The 22,234-nt window shown below is 40.3% G+C and overlaps 1 protein-coding gene across 9 annotated transcripts in view; it reads left to right on the top strand.

The window, feature by feature from the left end:
* TSC22D1 (TSC22 domain family member 1) overlaps positions 1–22,234 on the top strand; it is an 86,867-nt gene that overhangs the window by 29,960 nt on the left and 34,673 nt on the right. The window contains exons 2-5 of one of the 9 annotated variants that reach the window (XR_005815388.1): positions 2,895–3,024; positions 3,594–6,332; positions 6,859–7,010; positions 7,322–7,599. The exons of 3 other annotated variants lie outside the window; for them this stretch is intronic. Coding sequence is in view for 2 of the 6 variants with exons in the window: in XM_040541640.1 (XP_040397574.1) it covers positions 2,895–3,024; positions 3,594–3,641 (178 nt within the window). In the remaining 4 variants the exon portion in view is untranslated. Of the gene's footprint in view, positions 1–2,594; positions 3,122–3,593; positions 6,333–6,858; positions 7,011–7,321; positions 7,600–22,234 lie in introns of those variants that run through there. 5 more of the 9 variants (XM_040541640.1, XR_005815391.1, XR_005815389.1 and 2 more) reach the window with 5 other exon arrangements.

The following is a 22,234-nucleotide window of genomic DNA, read 5'->3' as shown; positions in this document are numbered from 1 at the left end:
AAATTGGTTTCTGTCTCCACTTTCACCAGCTCATGTTAGACAAAAATAAGCCTTAGTTGCATCATGCCACTTCATAGTGGTGGAGAACTAACGCAGCCTACAATAGCATTTGACATCAGTTTGTGCCTCAGCAGGAAGAGTAAGTTTGGAGGAGACAGTCCAGTTTTGGCCATAGAGTTCCTATAGCTGAGGAGATAATCAAGCCTGTTGGTCAGATTACGTGCTAAATTAGGAAGGACAAGAATTCGTAACTTATTTTAATATAAAAGATGTTGAAATTAATATTTGATATGGAAAGAAACATAGCAAGGGTTGAATTCTGAAATGTATGTTTTGAGTACTTTTCAGAGTAGCACTTGTTAAAACTGAGGACTTCAAAAAAAAAAAAAGGCAAATTAATTGTCTAGGTTTCATTTTTTCCAGTTCATCCATGTTGTCATTTACTAACATAAGCCCATTAAATCTCTATATATTTGAGTAAATACTTCTGTGAAAGGGATATTTTTGCTGTATTTGAGTTTTCCAGAGACCATAGGCATCAGAGGAGAGTTTGTGGAGATGAGCAAGGGTTAGAACCTACAGAGAAAAGCTTTGAGCTGTTTTCACCTGAAAATTCAGTTTGTGAAAGAAAGACAACAACCAAAAAAAACACCAAACAATCTGCCAAAACACAGCACTGGCATCCAGTCTGGTGTGGCTCTGGAGCTGTATTGGGGTCATTCCTAACATTGCTCGTGTAGTATTTCAACTTCTAGTTTCTACAGATAGACCCTCAGCAGAGAACTGTAGGAATTACGTGAAGATTGAGAACTCTGAGAAAAATCTTTTTAAAAAAAAAAAAAAAAGCTTTAAAAAAGTCTGTAAGAAATGTATAGAAGCTAACTGCATGTACATGGAATCAAATTAAATCAAGTAAACACCTATTTAGAGCTGAAAAAGAGCACAAAACCTCTCAATATTAAGAAACTGCTGGTTTTGTGTAATTTCTTGAAGTTCAAGGTGCGTGTAAGTACTGGGAGTACTGTAACCTTTGTCACTATGGTTGGCTTTTTTTAAGGGAGAAAAAGCTAAACAACCTGACATCATAAACGATGTTATTTCTTAAAAACACTGCGTATCAGCTCATGTACTCCGCCTCGTTGTTCAGAGCATAAGATTTCCCAAAGGCTGAATGAAGGTCTGTCTTTCTGGCAGAAATTTGTTAGTGCCAGTAAAGTCTGTTAATCTGATTTAAAATGTGTTTTAATTAGGCCATAAAAGGTTTGCTATCAACAGTACTTGGCATACAAAGTTGACAAGAAACAAAGCATGCTGATAAACTGTTTACATTGAAAGAATATTTAAGTGTTCTTAAAATGGAAATAACATTGTTTAACAAGTACCCATTTATTTAATTTCATAAAATGGATGCATCTATTAATGGAATTTATTCTTACAAGGCAGTATTTTTCTATAATCAACCAATTGTTGAGTTTTATGCCCCTAGTATTTTCCTGCTGTTACATAAGCTTGAAGAAGTACTGTCTGTATTTCTCAAATGTATCGTTCTGTGGCAGCTTTATACAACTTTGGAATTCTGTCCTGCTGAATTTGGAGAAGCCGTAGTTTTTTTAACACTCCTAAACGGGAAATAGGAAAGGTCTTTCAGTGAGCAGTACCCACATGGATCTCAAGTAGGTCCTAACTCCTTGTTTGATAATCTAGACAGCTCTGTGGCCTGTGAAGGTGTATAGTAGGCTGTTCAAGAAGCTCAGCACAAAACATTTCTGGAAAGAGGCCAGATGCTTTCAAAGACATTTTGAAATTCAGCAAGTCAAGATTCCTGCCATCCCAGTTGCCTGCAAGTTTAGCTTTTAATGATGGCTTGCATGACACTTAATTTTTTAAATCAATACTTCGATCTGTAGTTTTGCTGTCTTTTCTCTTTCCTGAGATTTGATAATGTTTCCTGATGTGGCTATTGTAATGTTCAATGACTTCTTCCTTTCTGTCCCCTCAGTTCCCTGCTCCTCTTCCACTCCCTGAAACCAAAATAGATCGAGTTTTGGGAAACATTTTGTGTCAGTGGCTTGAAATATAAGCAGTTAGCTTTACATCACTGTTGTTGATACTTCAATATCCATGTCATGTTGGTGCTAACTTCCAGGAGAAAGGTGCTTTACTAAAATTTGTTGTTCTTGTAATGTTTATTTTAAATAACAGTTCAGCCAGCTGCTGGTGCATAAATCCTGCAGTGGGTTTTCAGCCTGCACATTTCTAGAGGTATGACTAAACCAGTGAATGGCATCAGGGTAACAGATGCTTCTCAACCTAGAAAGTTTTGGTTTTGCAGCTGCAGATCAGCACTCCAAATCTGAAATAATTGCATAATTGCATGGTGCTACAAGACTTCAGTTTGAGGGGCTGAGAAAGTTAAGCTAGCTGCAGGAATTGTGAATCAGTTGCAGCAGTTTGCTTTTTGTTTCCATGTTCTTTCACTTGGATCCTGTACTAGTTGGAGCTGCAGTATTACAGAAAAGAAAAAATAAGTGTTGCTGCTTGTACTCTGTACCACTTACCAAATGCACAGATTCAGTTTTTTGCTTATTTTGCAGATGGTCTTCCACAGAATTTACTCACAGTCGTTTAGACTTTTCTTTACTGGCTATGGAGCAGAACCACACTGCAGAAAAATGGGGATCAGTCTTCACTGTCTCTTGATCTACTTAGTGGCAGTAAAACCTGCTGTGTAGAGAACGTAGGAAAAAAAACACTAAAGGGAGCTTTGCTCCCAGCATTTCTATCGACTGTCAGGTCACTATGGAAAGACAAAGACACTGCGTTGATCCCTTTCTTCCCACAAAGGAGATGAAAGCGTCTATTGTAAGATTCCTTAATGTCTTCTGTATGCTCAGAAGCAGACATACCAGGGCCTTCCTGACCTCATCTTTATCTGAAGATCATCTACATATGCTGTTCTTGTCATCAGAGCCAGACTTTTTCCCTGCTCCAACTAGATGGATCCCATCACAGCCTGCACTTGAGGTAAATCAGCAAACTACAGTACAGTGACTGAGAGAAGAGCTGTTGTCTGTTCAATTCCTTAAGCTGGCCGAACACCCAGTCTCTGTAGCAGGAATCACTTCTGAAGAGGCAAAAAAAAAAAAAAAAAATCCTTTCCCAAAATTCCCCTAAGAGGAATTCAGGTACTTTTGGATGACCTGTTTCAGGTCTTTCTGCTCTTCTAAATCTTAGAACAAAGGAGTGTTTAGTTGTTTCAGCCTGAAATACGTATCTGCATATAGAAATCAGGCTAGTATTTTTCATAGCTAGAACACAAACATGACCGATTTTCTAATTCTTTAGGTTTCAAAACAAGTCTACAAGGGAAGAAAGATGTATCAAAGGATAAAAAGTGGAAATAAAGGGTTCTCCCCCCTTTTAAAAAAGGAGAAATAGTAAGACCTTGATGCAAAGAAAGGAACTTAAAAACAAGTTATTCCTAACAGTGTGTTTCAGAATGATCTCACAAACTGTTTTGCTGCTTATCTATTTCTGTTTTCATGAGGAAAATACCAGTGTACCAAGTTCTCATGGATGCTTTTTTTCCTCAGGTTTTGTGTTGGATCTTTGTCTCCTCTACAGAACTGCTACATGAATAGAATATGACCAAGTAATCTTCTCCACACCCACTGAAGCCTGAATAGGTGATTTCATAACGGGCAGTATGGTCTGGAGTCTTTTTTTTCCAGTGAATAGGATCTTTCCCTCGTTATAGAGGACATCTCAAAGGCAGCCTTTTCTTAATATTACAGAGACACTAGACAAATTGCTGTTTGAAAGCAATCTATACTAAGCTGGGTCTCACTGCTTCATCTGGGTTGATTTGCTCTGATACGTTCTATTGCTTTGAGCTGAGAAGGAATATCAGCTGAGGAAGTGTTTAATAGCATTTTAGGCATCGACACCTATCACCTGAAACTAAGCATGGAATGCTGTGTATGGCATTGTGGTTGTGTGATAGGTATTGTCAAGTAAGCAGGTATTATCAGGTAGCAGGTACTGGTAGCTGAAAAGTTGCAGAGTCGAGAGTATTTGCAAATTATCTAATAAGAAAGAACTTTATAATCACAAGGGTACCTGAGAAGATACATGCTTCTAGTTGTATTGTCCTTTTGTGATCATTTTTTAGCCAGCTAGTAGATATCAGCAGAAATTCTTTCCTTGAACACATCCTGTTTCTTATATTTTTTTTCTTTTATCTTGTATCATCTGCCTTACTGGAAGTGGAGAACATAAACATCATCCCAGAGACATCTAATGGCCAATTACATTTATGTATGTTTTGGTCAGTTCTTTGCATACAGAAAGACCCTTTTTCATAGAAACAGGCATGCGGGATGAAAAGACTCGACCTGAATCCCTAACCTTTTGAGTTGATATTAAATAATCAAAAAGTCAGTATTTTGTCAAATTGAAAAGTATAGAAACACATCTTGGTCTCATGATGTTCAGAGGAAAATATCTAAGCAAATGTCATGAAATTCCACTAAAGGATGGCTAATCTTCATTTTTTTCTATAAAATAGTCTGTTTAGAGCAAAACCTTATACCTTAAATTGAAGTTTGTTTGTCCTCAGGAATCAAGAGGCTGAACATCTTTTTGTGTCTTTGGAACTGATTTGCTGATTTTTTTTTTTTGTTTCAATTAGTGCAGGATGTCAGGTCCTGTTACTGATGGCTTTCAGTCATCTGTGTAAAAAACATACGAAGCGTTCCTGTTTTACCCTAACAGCAAAAGTTAAAGGTGCCTTTTTAACAATGTATTATTGCAGTGGTTTGAATGATGAAACTTAGGTTTCATTCCAGCTTCTCTCTGTTACCTGGAGCAGCATCAAGTGAGGATGGGAAAGCTTATAACTGAAGGACACTCAAGATACCGAACTATACAAAGTGTTTTTGTTAGGTGTAGGGTCTAAAGGAGAGAATGGAGGGAGAAAGCCACCAAAACTGCCCCCAAATTAATTATAGGAGAAATTGCATCAAATGCATCTTCTTGGTTAACTATTGGACTGCTTTACCTGCTGCCCTGAGAGCGCTGCTGAGAAAATGGTAACATCTCATCTGAGGTATACGGATCAACAGCTACCCATATGCAAATACCAGACTGCTGCTGTTGTGCAGAAGTTACTGCAGTGGGTAATAGCCAGTAAACATGTACACGACTATATGTATAATTGTGCTTTAAGTCCCATTCTGTACTGTTCTGTTGGATGCTGGCTCCTTGCTACTGATAAAAACTTCACTGGAGTCTGTCAGTCTTCAGAATTCTTGAAGAGGAAAATTTCTGCTCTTGTGCATTGATAGTTTGTATTAAAATAAGTTAAAAAACAACTCCTAGATTCTCAGGAGAAAAAAAATAAGAGGAAATATTCTACAAATCCAGAAGCCCAGTCAGTAACTTGAATAGTTTCTCAGCTTTCCACAGCTATATCCTAATGTGTCTACGTTGAGACAGGAGAGTTAAACTGCTGTCAGTGTTTGATCGATCTGATTTTGCAAAAGGATAGAGAACTTGAGATTGGAATAAGGCCTTTTACAGAGGAGCTGGAAGTAAAGAGTTAGGGAGTCATTGGTAAGGGAAACATTCAGGTAAGTATAATTTCTTCTTAAAGAGACTTCCTGTCTGTGATCATGGGGAGTTGTTCACTGCATTGCAATAGATGCCATTTTTAATTCTCTTGAGTGAACAGAGGAGAAATTTGGATTTTTTTTTTTTCCCCCCCCCAGAAATAAAATCACATTTTTTTCCCCACCTACATCTCCTTGTAACAAACTGAGAGAACTTTCTGGACAAAGCATCTTATTGATCTCATCTATTGGTAGATGTCTTAACAGTCTCGAAAGTTCACAGTTCAACACCTTGGGTTTTTTTTTTTGCATCAGAGCATGAAAAAACTGCATGTCTAGTACTCATCTCTTGTCATCCTCCCCTATTACAGTGACTATGTGTATGTCTCTGTGTGGCCGAAAATGAGGGAATGCTGATCATTTTCCAAGAAGTTACCAACTAGCACTTTTCCTTCCCCTCCAGTCTTTCTGCCTCCCTACCCTGGAAGTATGGAGTCCCTGCCTCAGCCTACGGCTTCATTCTTTTTCCAGCTGCCCACAAAAGTAAAGAACCAGTGTGAAAGTTTGAAGAAAGAATCCGCTCAGAGGACTGAGTCTCAAGCAAAAGCTCCAGGTTGCAGACTCAGAAAGAAACTTCCTTTGGGGAAGGATCTGCTTCCAGGATTTGCTCGTCTCTTTTTCCTTGGGCAAACAGAGTTCTTGAAGCAAACAACAGGGTTGCAGGTAGGTAGGGCCCCTTTGAACCGCCATCCACTCAGGTGTGAAGGATGGACTTTATGCTGTTTCTCTATGCTTTTTTTTGTTGATGTTGTCTTCTACTTCTCTAGGCTGAGAGAGAGAAAGTGTGAGCAGCTTAACGAAAAACGTGGGGGAGAGAGAGAGGAGAAAAAATATCCTGGGTACTCGGAAAGAATGTTTTTATACCTCTGCATAAGCTTCCTGTTCATGGGGTCACATTTGCACTGGAGCTCTTTGAGGCTCTAATGGCACTCTTCGTCTGACCCTCTTCTATACAGGAAGTTAAGTCAAGTAGAATTTGGTGGCTAGGGCCTAGGTAAAGCCAGTGATTGATTGTACAAGGCCCATAGCCACATCATTTTCATCTCCTCCCTGTCTCTTTACACCAATGTTAGTTAGCTTTGGATGTGCAGTAAAGGTAGAGGCGACCAGGTGGGTTTGAAATCCTCCTTGGTTCCCAGCAGTGACAGTGTTCCCCAGTTCTAAACGTGTAAATATGTTCTTCCTTCAGAGGAGTCTGTGGCTGCTGGGTTTGTCCTGTTTCTTTCTCCATGTGAAGGAAACTGACTGGAATGCTCTGAGAAAGGAAGGGGATGTGCTGCTAAGCCACTCAATCAGCAGTTCCTAAGGCCCAGATATGGGCTATCAGTCCAGTCAGTTCAGGTAAATTCTGCCTTCCTCGCTTCACGCTGTGCAGAGCAACAGCCTCTTCCGTGCAAACATCAGTAGCCCAAAGTCAGACCTTTCTTTTTCTCCAGGTATGTCACTGCTGACACGGGAAATTTATTCCCAATTTCCTTTAGATTTTTTTAGCAAAAGGTGTCACCTGAAAAGTGGCAATATAATTCTAAGGAGATTTTACCAGTTCCTCTTTGATGCTGAGTGAAGTCATTTGGAACTATGTTACGTGCATTATTACTTTGGTGCATCTTGTGACTCTTCTCTCCCTCTTCATTCCCTCCAAATCGCTTCAGGACACCTTCTAACCTTTATACTGCGTCACAAGCCTTCAGCAGAAGATCTTGAGAACCATTTATGTTGCTGGAAGATGACTGGGTTTGGATCTTGGCCTTCCTTAAGCAGGATCTGCTGGCAAAAATGGGATTGGGAAAGAAATGACTCCTTTTCCATCACACAGAGCCACCCTAGATATGGAAGTGTAGGCAGAGAATTACTTCTAACAGGGGATTCCTTAGGAAACTTGTTTGGCCTCCCATGGTCCTGTTGTTACAATGTCATAAAGCTGTTTTATAAAAAAAAAAAAAAAAAAACAAACCACAAAAAAAACAACTAAACCTGGCACCTTGCTATCTAATGAAGATGAAATCAATAAATCCAAGTTTAAGAGTTAACAGGTCTAACAATGTGATCAGATCTTGCTGACCCCTGTGTAGGAGATGCCACGTGAAATCTGTGAAACGGTTCTGCTGTGGTTCGGACTGATACATTTGTAAAGCCTCTTCTACTTATAGCCCATTTAAATGATGATAAAGCGCATAATGAAGATTCTTATGGAAATGACATTTAATTAGGCTTTCCACCTCTTCAATTTTATTTAAAAAAAAAAGCCAAAAATGTCAATGGCATTGTGAAAAGTACTTCATCTTTTGAGGTTTCCTGTGGTTTTCTGGTAGATAAAAGGTATATTGGAAGTGCTGAGAGCTGTGGAAGTAGAAAAACATATTTCTTTAAAAATTATTTGAAGATTGAAAAGTTATTTGTTAGAAAGCAGAAAGCTCTAATTGTCTTCCCCTAAGGGGATTCTGCAGTCGAACTTAAATTAAATGTCTTGCAGGATCTCAAATAAAAACCTTATGTTTGGCAGGAGCGACAAACACACGCATGCCCATGTACTTTTGTTCTTTTCACTATAGGAAATGACTTTTGAACAATAAGAGTGACTTTTAACGTTCAGATTAGGAGAGGGGGAAGCTTTGCTCTGAAGCTGAGTGTGGTGAGAAGGGGTGGCAGGAGGGTGGACCGGACCCTCTGGCAGTAGGTAAAGAGCACTCTGATTTTCCTGTTTTCTGCTTCTGGCACTTGGAGGAAAGTAGACGCTCGTGCTTGAATCCAGTTAATTTCTGAAATCAGTCACCATGAAAACATTGTTTTTAACTAATGCCTAGAACTTTCATTAAATTCACCAGCATATTTAAATTGTTGAACTGTCTTAATGTAGCCCCGAGGCTACTGCTTCATGGCAGTTGTGACTTCTTATTATGCTGGAATGCATTGCAGTCTTGGTACATTCTAAAAATAATTGTTCAGATGGTGCTGTTTAAGTGCATACTTATGTAGTGAGCCATTTTCATTGGACTTCTTGAAATTTGGCTCTGGTGGATGGCTTTACAACTTTTTTGCCATGAATATCAGACCACTTTGTCTTGCTTCTTCTGTGGTTATCAAGTAAAATGCTAAATTTATGATGTGGTATTTTTAGAAAACTGATGCATGTGTTAAACTATGCAACCACAGTCACACTTCTGCACTTTAAAGTTTAAAGAAATCAGTTTAATGTATCAAATTCAATGGTTTTTAATTTAAAAAAAATGTGGAAACGTGTGCATATGTGTATGGTGACTCTGAGTAGTTGTTACAGGTACAGACCTTTGGACATGAATTGTGTGCATAACAGGAGTAATCTGGAAGTTAGAAGCGGAAGATCTGTGAGTCTTAGAAATAAATACTAACATCTGTGGCTTGAGATCTCTGCCAGCGGTGCTTTTAGTTGAAAATACCTGTGCTTTTCTAACTTGTGGTCTGTTTAAGGTCTGACGATGTTTTGTGCCTCCCCTAATAGGTACACTTACCTCAGCCACAGTTCTTGGTCATTGTGTTCTGTAGAGTAAGGTAAATTTAAGACCATGAAATACTTGTGAACACGAAATGCTTACGGTGAAATAACAGGGGCACTGAGAACTTTCTAATGTTATTGTCTCAGTTCCTGTCTCTTGGGAGACCTAAAATGACTTCACTTGTCCCCCTCCTCTCCGTAGTAACAATTAAAAAAAAAAAAGACAAAAGACTGCTTTTATAAAGTCAGTGTTTTGATACTTGTGTATCAGCATTGTTAGCGTATCATTATCGTGCTCTGGGTTTTGCAGCTGGGATCCTGGATTCTTGATACGCCTTTAGAGCAATAACTCCTACCTTTGTGTTGTTAAATAATAAAGATGTCTAAAACCATTTTCTTCCTGTTTATATTGTACTTAACGTAATTGTATGAGTATTGAGTGACTCTCTTCTGATTGTCTCCAGAATGTCAGGAAACATGGAAAAGCACGGTATGATTTTAGGTTTTGAATCCCAAATACTAACAATTTCACAAGATAAACTTGCTCCTGTTTTTCCTTTCTGCTCTCTTTAAGATTCCTTGAGCGTTAGAGCTACGTAACTCACTGGATGTAGTTCTTTACATCTCCTTTACCAGATGCCAGCCCCTCCTGTTTCATACCCAGTCAATAAAATCCTGGCTGCTGACATCTTTTCTCCTGTCCAAGAAAAGCTATCTTGTTTAACCTGAAAGATTTGCTTTCTTCACACCTTCTCTCCACCCTTTGTGGCTTATGTTGCAACTTTCTCTGTTACGAGATGTTTTGAAGGTGATTTAGCCTTCTGTAAAGTTTGAGAAATTCCAGGGAAAACAGTGCTAAATACTTCTTCTGCCAGAACTAACTGTTTTTTAAACCTATTTTTTTGTGAGATGAGATGCTTTGTCAGTTCAGAGTATTTTTTTTAAAGGATGCACTACAAGTGTGGTCCTTCTATAAACAAAATGAGAATAAGCAGTATAGATTCAGGGGTGTTCGTCCTCACTTTTACAGTGAAGGCAGGGGGGTTACAAAACCATCAGCAGTTTATGGTGAACTTCTGAAAGTCAAAGACTGGCTCCATCAGCAGTAGTGTACTGTAAGTTGGGTTAGGTTCTCTATATCACTTCTCTATCCCTGTCTGCAGGGCACTGGGATTTGAGTAGAAATGACAAAAATATTTTTTTAGCTTTTTTTCTTCTTGAGGAAAGGAGATAGATACCTTGGTTTGCCAAACATGTTACTGATTCCTGAAAGAATGTGTGTGATTTGGGGGTTAACTGAAAAAAGTGCTTTTTTAAAATTGGAGAAGGGCATTCTCTGAACAGCAGTGCTAACAAACAGGTGAACTGTTCCAGTTTTGTTTCTTGCATGGACTTTATGAAGAATTGGCAGCTGCACAGCTCCTCAGCCAGGCCCATAAATGATTCAGGTTGTTATCAGCAAAGTGAGGTGAGTTGACGGGTTGTTTCAGGGATTACTGGGTTTGGCTGCTTAAGAAGCTGGATTGTCTAAATGGCATTGAAGGCATTAAACATCAACTATTTAAAAAAAAAAAAGTTTTGAAGACAATATTAAGTTGGTTTCTTTCACTACTGGCAGTGATACTTTCCTCATCACTACCAACGCTTTTTTTGAGTGAAATAGGAAATTAGTGTTCTGTCAAACTGTCCTGTATTGTTTCATTTCTGTGTTTCACTCTAATAAGTGGGTGGCTGTTCCTCTCTCACGAGAGAAGGAAACTGATGTTTCTGCTCTTCCTGAGTACCAAGCAGATATCAGGAAAGTACGTGGGTTTGGGCCTTCTGTTACAGAATAGTAAATGAAGAAATCTATCATGTTCAAATGGGTATTACCTTTATGGGGAGAAATAATTTTATTTATTCCAGTTGATTGTAAAAGTTTGTACAAATGGCTAGAGAGGTATGTGACTCAGGGTGGCTTTTTTTCTTATGGCTTCAATGCTGATATAAACTACAGAAGATTACTTAGTATTTTTTTGAACTTTTTCAGGATGTTACCCTGATTAAAATTGATTTGACTGTCTAGGCGGTAGAAGTTTGCAAACATTTAGCTTCTTGTGGGTAGGAATTTTTTTAAAAGTGCAAAGTAAAATACACTGTTATGGACTTGTTGCATGGGCTACAGAAAGAATGGAAAGGCTCTTTGGAGGTGTAATTTTACAGAAATTACTGACAAATTAGAGAGTGCCTATTTTTCCGAAGCCTATGGACAGAGGAAGGCTTAAGGCATACAGTCAGGAAATCTCAGCTCCTTGAGGTAGCAGTCGAATTCTGTTCTCGTTGCTTGTGCTGTCACGCAGTTATCTACCCTGGCATTGACCAGGGAGGGGAGGGTATTGTGAAAGGTTAGGAAGCACAGTTGAGTGTGGGGAAGAAAAAAGTGAAGTGGCATTTGAATGTGAAATACAAAAATACAAATCTCTAAGAAACTGGAAGTTACATTGAACTCATGTGAGCCCTGAGTTGAAAACATCCCCTGAAGTGATTAATGGGGGTTTTTATACACCTGCTGCTGCTCTTTTGGGTAGAACTTCACAGAACAGTGAAACTTGAAACACCTTTTAAAATGTCTTTCTGATTTGTGGTAGTACTTTGCATTAGATGAGAAAGCAGGAGAAATTAATTTGCAAAATCTTTTTTGAATGTGTAAAAGAGATGAAACCAGGTTGAAGTGCATCAGAACAAATGAACAGGTAACTTCAGCATAAGCTTCTGTGTAAGGACGGGATGCTTCTGGGTCATTTCAGAGACGTTTTGGCTAAGCTGGGTAGTGGAATAGCACAGGAATTTAAATATGCAATCAACTACTGTAGGAGCTCTCCCTTGTCAGGCAGAAAATAACTTGCAGCAGTTGTTGCTTACAGGAGGGCAGGGGGGGGGAAAAAAGCTTGAAACTAGCAAAGCCTGGGTTCCTGTGACTCTTGCTTCTGTGGTTAGGTTTTGTGGTATCTAAAGTGTGAGCTCTGATTTGCAGCTTCATTACGCCTTTGTCACTGATTGTTTGTGACCTAATGGTGTCTAAAACTATAGAGTCAATGCTGCGTTTTTTTTAAGGAGAAAGTAGGCACAAGTTGAGAGGGCTTCTGGACTCACCCATTTATTTTTATGCAACTTTTTAAGAATTTACGTTAACTTTGGAAGCTGTAGCCCTCTGTTGGATCTGGTTGGGATTAGAAATAGGTTAAAAAATTTAATAGGGACATAAGAATGAAGACTTTCATAGAACAAACTTGTACTAGTTTTTGAGTATTTTGGGGAATAATGCTTTTTTGTAGTGTACTGAGGAGTGTTCCACAAGTTGTGTTCTGTCCTGACACTTCTATTCATTTTATGTTTATATTAATGATACCTTTTAAGTATGTTCTATGTTAATGCTAAATTTAATGTAATTATTTTTAGCTGTCTTCTTCTATACTTGCACTTGGCAGACCTTTTCCATCTATCCCCCTCATTAAGGGTACTCTAAACAAGTGTTGAATTACTTCCTTTAACTAGTTGAGAATTGTTGTTTCTATTCTTATTAAATCAATTCTGCAAATAGGAATGATGAACAGTAGTACTACACTTGTCCGGAGAATAAATGCTCAAAAAAAAAATCAAGGAAACAAACTTCCTCCCTGTATCAATCCCCCTGTTGTGTTTTTGGAGAAAACTGCTTGGAGGACTCGAGTATCCCCTTGTGCTTCCAGCGTGGCAGTTCTGCAGCTGCAGGGCCTGTTGTTTGTCTTTCCAGGTAATCGTAACACCCAGATTCCTGCCTGTAGTTGGACTCAAGTTACCGCTTCAGATTAACTTTGTCTCCTTAAGAGACTCTTTTCATTCTAAACCTGGTGGCGACATAATAATGATAGAAGGGCTGTGCTCCTGCCCATTCCTTATGACTTTGCTTAAAGTTAAACATTTTCTTAAGAGCTTGAACACCATATGTAGATCAGTGAGATAAATCTAGGATCTCCACTTGCTTGTACACTTAAGCAGTGAATGGTTTGTATTGCCACATTTCGTTCCCCTGAACTGCCATCTGATTTTTCCCCTCGCGGAGTGCCTGCTGTTTCAAAATCAGCCTTACTCTGCAGTGTGGTGCACTTTAAGGTAGAGAGCAGAACTTCTTTATAAATGCTGAAATAGATGCAAGACGTTGTGACTTGACAAGCTGTTTGTATTTGTTCAGTTTGCACGTTTCTTTGCATAGAGTACAGAATTTTAAATTGAAGATGCTTGAGAGCCACACATGTGCCAGGCCTTGGTTCAGTGAGTAGTCTCCCCAGTTTGACTGACATGTGATGCTCGGTTATCCTCAGGACACTCCTTGGAAAAACTCTTTAGGTGACTGCACTGGAGTAGATGGTGTAGTGACTGGCTGTCTGCGAGTTGTCTTCTGGCCTGAAGGAACTTCCTTCAGCTCTAGCTAAAAGGAATTAAAATAAAACTGCCTCAGTCCCCAATTTCTTTTGCCATTCCTCATTCCTAATGAAGAGGTTTTTCTCTACCTGCTAAACTCCCCACACTTCTCAGTGAATCCTCAGTGACTGGATAACTCTAGAAAGTTAATTGTTTTCAGTATGATCAATGATTTAACTTATACAGTAATTGTGATACTAAAAAAAAAAACAACCCTCAACATATCTCAAAATTCAGGAATTTACCTTTTTCCTCAGAATTAGTGACTATGATGTATTGTGGATGCTGTTCCCACCTCTCCCCCTCAAATCTACAGTTATACTTAGTCTGCATGAAGTACTGTAGGATGTCATTTTTCCCTTTTTTACTTGATGCCAAAAAGGAGGAGGCCTTGCTTAATAAATGAGTCCTATGGATGTTATTTCATCACAAATATTTAATTACGTGGTTTATAATGCAAGGGTTTTTATCTGCTCACCACCTAAGCTTGCCTTTCCTTGTACCTAGAGTTGAAAATTGTTCCCTCACAGTTCTGGCTTGGGTCAGATGGTATGGCAGGCTGTCATGCAGGGGTTTCATTAAGAAAAAATCCCATTAAGGTGGTGTTAGAGAGGTATAATATAAAGTAAAATAAGATAGAACATTTCTTTTTAATGTGACTAAGAGTAAGTATCTTCAAAGATTGGGGATTTTTCATTTTTCCCCATAGCTGAGCTTCTGTAAAAGGAATAGTTAGTGAATATTCTGGAGCTTTGTTAGTGAAGATCTTCTGCTTATAAGCCCTGTCCCCTTGTTACCTAGTTTGACTGTTCATCCTGCTGACCTTATTTTTGACTGCTAGTAGTACCTTCTTACTCCTTTAAAGATAGATTTTTAGCTAAATATTTACAAGTTAATACATATTTTTCCCTACTGCGCTGTTTGTGACAGCTTTAGTGATGAGTTCACTTTTGCCAAATTAAAATATTCGTACAGGCAAAGGAACTAAATATATACCTGTAGTGTTTTATGTAAAATTTTATGCTCTTGTCTACAGAACAAAACAGTCCATTTTTAATCCATGAATATTACGCAGGGATGTGTGTGGAAATGTACACTGATATGTATATAGTGGGTTACAAAGGGATCTGTTGTTGAGTAATACTATTGTGTATTTTGTTTTTACACTGAAGAGTTTTGGAGATGATACTGTGTGTTGTGGGAGACACATTGAAGGGTGAAAGAAAAGTGATGAAGTCTTCACCTTAAGATGTCTTAAAGAGTTGATGTCTTAAAGAGCTGCTTCATAGCACTAGATGCTCATGCTGGCCTTTAAAATGAAAGCTAGATCCAACAAAAGCTCACACTAAACTCACACTAAATCAACTCACGTGATTGCTTGCAGAAAGCAGGCTGAGATAAATTCTAGGAGGACTCCTCTTGGACTTACACCTCAGTTTGTGGGGAAGGCTGTGGGTGACTATTTTTAAAGTGAGGACATTGTGGGAGAGATGACAGCTTATTGAACACTTAAAAAGTGTACACAGAGGAAAGGTTTTGAAGCTGTAGGAAGCAAAGCGTGAATTTATATCGACTTCAGGCTCCTGTGAGAGCATATTGGAGCATCAGGTATATTTTGTGTCCAAGCTACACATGTAGTGCTGGTGCAGAATATCACTTCGGTAAGCAGCTTTGAGGATTCAACTTAAATTTCTTTAAATTTCTTCCTTCTGACTTGAAATTCCGTCAAAACCAGCACCTAATCATTAAATAGATAAGGCCTTTAAAATAACCATCATTTCACACTGTAACTATGCTTCGTGTCCATAGTCCTTAAAGACTCTGCACTGATGTTTAATCTAGTGGTCTTGTCCCTGCAAGGAGCGATGATCTGTTCCTGCAGCAGCGGTACTCCTTTGTCATTAGACACGGCTGTAGGAAGCCTTTTTTTGCCATCTGTCAGTCCTGCGTGCTGCTTTTTTGACTTGACCTCAATGCTCTTGCCCTGACAAGGTTTAAATGTCGAGCGCAGACTGATTAACAAGGCATTAAGTCACTTAATTCTTTCATTTTAAAATAGTCTTAACATGGTTTTGGTGGCCACTGGTTTGCATTTTAAGTGAAAGACATGGCATATGTCAGCAGTGTGGATTTTTAACCCCTTTCTGGTGGCTGGTATTTTGCAGTTCTGCATCTATCTAAAACGGTGAAGCTTAAATAGCAGTGCTGGATCAGCTTGCTCATGGTAACTGTTGCAGCGATGAAAAGCAGATACCTCACTAGAGATGAAACACTTGCTAAGGAATATTGAAAAGTGTGCAAGCTCGGTTCAGAACAAGTATTCGTACATTTCTTTTTATATATGAGGTTTCATTATCTTAGTGGCTTAGTACTTGAGTACCTAGTACCTGAAGGGTGGCTCAGCAAAACTTGGAATAAAGTGGGCTAGGACTTGAGGAAGGTTGAATCGTGCCTGCTAACAATGGCAATGAAATGAATTATCTGACCTGCAACTTAATTGTTTTTAGCAGTTTCTAAAGTTCAAATATATCGGCCTGAGTATTTCTCAGTCACAGCCATAGTAGTATATAAGACCCAAGGTCCCACTGGAGGGGAAAAAAGTGAAAATACTGAGATACTTTTGCTTTAGAAGTGGATTTGAATGCTGAAGCGGCTCTCCTATTTTTTATTGTATTTACAACAGCCTCAATTCCAGACCTCTATTTTGAGGAGATGCTTTTGAGTCCTGAAGCCATCTATAAAAAGATTTTCATAAAAGGATCTCTCCTTCATCTAAGAGCTCAAGAGGATTCGTTAATACCACTTTAATTTCCTGTTGGTGGGGAGGGCATAAGAGCAGCTAAACCTCTCCTTCTCCGTGCGGCTTTAGCACAGGACCCGTCAGTGCATCGTATCTGCTGAATCTTCTCACGGGCATCGTGCTCCTTGGGGATTAATGGGTTCTGTCTACCGCTGCCACCAACTCGTGGTGTCTTGCCTTCTTTAGGAACCCATCTCACTTTATACTCCCAGCTGATGTGCTCTTGGAGGGCACGTTGGTACTTCTGGTAGGCAGAGCTGACTTGTGTTGGCCACCCAAATTACGGGGTACCTACTGACTCTAAGCACGTGCTTCTCTGGCATCGCTGGCTCTTTTCCCCTGATGATGGGGTGAGCGGTCCTCCTGCCCGTGCTGCTTGGAAGGGTTGTGCTGACATCACGGCTGGAGATCCTGGGGCTCTCCTCTCTTCCTGTGGCTTGTAACAGCTTTTGTTTCATACCGAAACCCTTATTTGTTTCAGTGTGTCAGAAAAGAGAGATGAAGCCGGGACGTGCGCAAGGAGAAGCGAGACAGGTTTCCCAGGGAGGCTTTTCCTAAGAACTCTGCAAGGATTGTGCAGGATTTGGTAGAGTAAACACAAGTACGCCAGGCTTATCTTCCCCTCCCTAGCTGTGTATCTTCTGTGTGAAAGGTTATTATTCACGTTCCTGGAGGCCAGGGGAAGATAGGGAAGCTTATTGCTTGCAGATGGTGCTTAGCATGCAAAAATACATGCTTTCTGCCTCTGCAGAGACATTACTCGGAGAACATCTTACACGGCTTGGCTGTAACTTTTTAATTGCACGAACACAGCTGAGGCTGGAGTTTTTTGTTCTTCACCAGTCCTTTTTCTAGAGCTTACTTTGATGTGATGTAGACCGAAGAAAACTTCTTAGCAAATTAGTTGCTGCAATAAAGGAACCGCAATTTACTGAAGTCATCTTTTTCATCGTCTTTTAAAACAAGACTGAAAGTATAAGTGAGACTAGGAAATGGTCTTTGAGCCCTAAAGACTTTTGTTTTTGTGTTATACGTGCACTTTGGACTAAGCATTGTGCTTCTGATTTCATGCGAAAGGAGAAGCTGCACACAGAATAATTTAAAAAAAAAAAAAGTTGACAAGTGTATGGGATGCTTGGCCATGTTGCGTTAGTCATCTCTTCTGTGACCCGAGTGGTGAAACGATGATGGTTTGCTAGGGGTTTTTAAGTTCATGTTTCTCTGATCAGCAGCAGTGAAACTGATGAATTTCTCATAACTCTTCCTGTACTATTTAATTCTGAGAATTTCAGGCTGTGCGTAACTGCTCTGTAAATATCCAGGTACCTTCTTGAACGGCTTCTTTTCGTGCATTCATGCTATTACTGTCATATCTGAGTTCTGTCATAAGTGGATGTGCCAGCTCTCGACAAGTTGGACCAAATTTAATACTGCTTTGGTAATGGAATTAAACCGGTACAAATTTGACATGATTGCTTTCTAATACCGAAATTATCCCTGAACCTCATCAGCGTGTGAGTAATTCTCAACTGACACTGATGGCATGTGCGTTGTTTCCCTTCTTACTGCTATTATTGAAAAATCTGTTTTTTTAATGATGATTCCAAGACCTGTGGCTGCTGATCTCAGTGAGCATGCTTAATGCGTTTAAAAGGGTCTTGTCTGCCTTGTATTATTTCTTCCTGTATTCCCCCCACTCTCCCTGGAAAAGTTCAGAGTAAGTAAAAGTAGTTTTTGTAATGTTTGACACTTTCACCTGTGAAAATACAGACTTGATTTGTAGCACATTGGTAGCAGGCTTCAGCCCTGTATGGCTCCAGGTACTGTCATAATATTAATACAAAATGTGTGTATTTCATAAAACTTTTGAAAGTAGGGGATTAATTCTACTGGGAGCTTTTTAAAACTCAACATGCAATGTTTTAGAGGACATTTTAAGGCTGGAGAAGTAGGGAGTTGTCCTTTTTTCTCAGCCTTACTCTGCCTAGCTGTGATTCTTGCTGTTAGCCATATGTTTTAGAACTTTAAAACCCTTTTTTTTTCCCTTTTTTAAAAGGGTAGTAATACTGTTTGGCTACCCACTTCGACTTGGTGGGTATGACATCTTTTCCTCACCACTTTCCTCCCCCCCCACCTCAGCTGTTACAATGCTGACTTTACAAGTGAACTAGAGCTCCCTCTCCCCTGTTTAACCCAAAAAAGATGTTCTCAGCCCTAAAACCGTCCCAGAAACAATGCTGACAGGTCAGCGTTTGCGCAAAAGCGGCTTAAATCTGCTGTATATCCTAAATCTGCTGTATATCTTCTTGCACGGTCTCTGTTCTATATCCTCTTGTGCGGGAGTCTTTGCACTTGTTTCCGTGTTGAGCTCTAGGTTGCCAACAGTGGTGCCACAGCTTCCCCGGTACCACGACAGGTGACAAATTCGTCATGATGAGGGGAAGATCAAACTGAAAAATCAGGCAGCTTGCATCGGGAACGTCTGATAGGATCGCAGCATATGGCTGTGTGGGCGGCCATAGACTTTCCGAAGCTCCGTGCTTAGAAAACCTGCCTAACTAATATTTGGGTTAATCTCTCGCTAGTAGAGCATTCAATTCCAGACGCTTGGTAATCAGAATTTCTGCAGTCTCACCCACTGCTCCAGATCCCTATCATTCAGCTGTCTATTTTAAAGGCCTCTTTGAGGGAGTAGTTCTAAAATTACCCACTGTTTTGACCTGACAATAAGAGGAACATGTGAGCTCCTCCCGGTGCTGCTCAGCCAGTGTGCGGCTGCTTGCACCATTCATCAGCGGCGATACTTCGGCGCAGAAAAATGGGGCATTTAAAATGCTACACTGACTCTTAGTGTCTCTTTGACCTTTCCCTCGCTGTGACCGACAGGGTTTCAATTTATCATCGTGGTGACAAGAGCACAGCTTGTTTGCTACGTCTGATCTTCAGGGCTAAAATTCGACCATGAAGACTTTGCTCGCTGTGTAAGCACTGTAAGAGCTTGGCTTCTTTGCCCCTACAGATGTTGAGGGTGCTGCCTCGTTCAGCTTGTCTGGCCAAGCTCATTGCTCCCAGAATATGGATTTTGGTAGAATTTCTTGCACATCAGTGAAACTTGGGGAAGGAGCATTAGTGTGTGTAATTCAGTAATAGTAGCTGTATCGCCAGGTGTTAAGTATGTCGTTGGGACTGAATAATTTGGGAACACTGAGGTTATTGATTTGCATTTTTTTATATAGGTTATCTCTGCTTTTCAGAACAAAACATGGAAATGAAGAGGGATTTGGAACAGCCATCGCCTCAGGTGTTGGGGTGGGGAAGGACAGAATTAGGGTTACTGGAGAAAGTAGTAAGTGGGAGGTGATGGAAGGGAACAGCTTCTCAGCTGTAACATGAGCAGCACTGCCCTGCTTCCTCTTTCTGTTCCTCTTCCATTTTCTAAGTATCTTTTTTCTTCCTTTTGTGCATGAACAGATTTGCATCTTTGCAGCTGTTATAACCATGAGGAAAGCTAGTAGGGAAAGCGAGAGATGTCTTGCATTCTAGGCATAAAATGGTACTTTGCAAATTCCAGGTAACGTCTTCTTAGTTTTGTTTTACCTACCTTGCAGGGCTGCTGTATAATTAAAACTTCAACTGTCATCTCCCATACAACCCAAACCTCCCATATTTTTCCATCTTTTTATGGTTCCAATCTTTTAAATACTAGTGGTGAATGAGTTTTTTTTTGTCGTCAGATTTAGGTAATTTCTCAAAAGCTTAAAAACCAAACATCTGCCTGGCGTTAGCTACACGTGTAATTCTGTTGTGAATTAAAACAGTTCAAAATCATTTGTTCGCTGATAGACAGCGCTATGCAAATAGTGCCTGGTAGATAGCCCAGTTGCTTAGCAATAACATTAACAGTCCTGAGTGTTTATAGAGCAAATATAATGTGATATGGTCAACAAGGTATGCGGTGCTTTTTGTATTACCTAAGTGTCCTGATAACTGTTGGAAAACGCTTATTGGGATTACACATGGGCAAGCACCTGACACTTAAGAGCAACAACTCGAGTAGGTGAATCTGATAAATGATGTGCTTGTGTTTTTTAATCTGTCGCCGCCACCAGCTCGAGGCAAGTGGCGAACATGATGATTTTCCGAACGCCTCAGCTGTGAACTTCGAAATGTTATTTTCAGGACTTTGATAAATACTCGGGGAATGGCTTTGGATGTGCAGGCTGGAAATGTATGGGTGGTGAGTTATGTCACTGAAGGGCTTGTGTCCACACACGCAGAGAAACCCAAGGGCATAGCAGCAGGCAGGGGAACCCCAGGAACCTCGTGGGAGGCAGGAGCCCCCTGACCTGGGTCCTGCCAGGGCTGCCACCGGAGACGTCAGCCCCGGGGACCTGGGTGGCAGCCACACGATGAGTAAATGGGGCTGGGAAGGGCAGGTGGGGTCACCGCGGGAGGGAGTCCCTGTGGGACATGGGGAGAAGTTTTGGGGTGCACACAACTCGGCATAGGGTGCTGAGGGGAAGGACCAAAGGTGGGGAAAGGGAGGGATCAGGGTGATTTTGGGGACAGCTGGGGAATTTAAAGGGAGAAAGTGGGCTGGTTGTGTGTAAGCGGGTGGCTGGACTGTATGTTTGGCCACGCAGTGCCCTGGTCAGTGCAGTCTGGCCTGTCTTCTCGTTAAAACATTTTTAATTGCTTCCTTGGGTACAGGGCCGCCTCCTGTGTGTGTATGGGGCTCTGAGTGCCAGCAGCTAGTGTCAAGCTGCTGGAGTCAGCAGCTCCTCGCGGAGGGACGCGAGTCTGAGAGGAGATGCTCGGTGTCTCTCGCCTTTTAAATCTCAGACTGAATGTCTGAGACCACTTCAGAAGGTACTGACTATGCTTTTCAGATAGACTGTGCTGGTAAAAAGCATAGAGAGTAAGGAATGTGGTAGTGTTTTAAATACTACGCAAGTAGAAAAATGGAAAATGATTTTAATGCAAGGATTTGCGGACACTGTGGCTTTTAGAAAGTCAGAGGTGTCACCATTTGGAAAACAAAGTTAGTTATAAATTATTTATGTTCAAAACCTGCTTTAGAATAACACTTCAAATGGGCATGCTGTGTTCAGCAGCATCATTCCCCTGCTAGACCTCTGTGTGGCTTTTCAAACTGGTAATGGGGTCTGTTTGGTACCATATTGTCACTTGGTTGTTATTATTAAAGCTTGTTATTTTTAAACTCATTTTTTAAACTGCTTAGGCAAAATTCAGGGTCCCAAATTTGGCCTTGAAGACTTTTCCCTGTGTGCTTTCCCCATGGAAAAATACAGAAATCCAGGTGGGAGCAGCTTGCAATCAAGTGTCTGCAGTTTCTGGGCTAGTCTTCTATTCTGACTTAGTGCAGGTTGCAAATCATATTTAACCTGCAATAAGCATCACCCTAACGGCATCAAAAACTTAATCTGAACAAAAGCCACTATTCATAAGGCCTAAATACTTAAACTATTCTTAGCGATATTGTTTAATCTTACACAAGTTGACAGCTTTTCAAACGTTTTGCTTTGGTGAATTCTCTCAGCCACCTATTTGGCTGGAGGAAGTAGAAACGTCAGACAAAAACCGGGAAAAGTGGAAAGGTACCGTGAATAAATGTTTGATGCTGTTGTGCTGCGTGGAGCCTCACATGTTTTGCTGCAAGGCTGTTTGAAAGTGTCACAGGGACTGTGTAAATAGGTTGCTATTGTAGGCAGCCATATCCTCGTACCTGGTACAGATGCACTTGTCACCTTCAGGAAGTCCTTTTTTTATTTTTAAAGCAGAGTCCTCTGGAGAAACTCAAGATAGACACTAAAGCACCATTTTAGAGTCCCA

The sequence above is a fragment of the Cygnus olor genome, chromosome 1, assembly GCF_009769625.2.
Source record: "Cygnus olor isolate bCygOlo1 chromosome 1, bCygOlo1.pri.v2, whole genome shotgun sequence".
NCBI classification, from domain to species: domain Eukaryota; kingdom Metazoa; phylum Chordata; class Aves; order Anseriformes; family Anatidae; genus Cygnus; species Cygnus olor.
The sequence above is the reverse complement of the archived record's forward strand: the minus strand, read 5'-3'. Positions and strand labels throughout refer to the sequence as shown.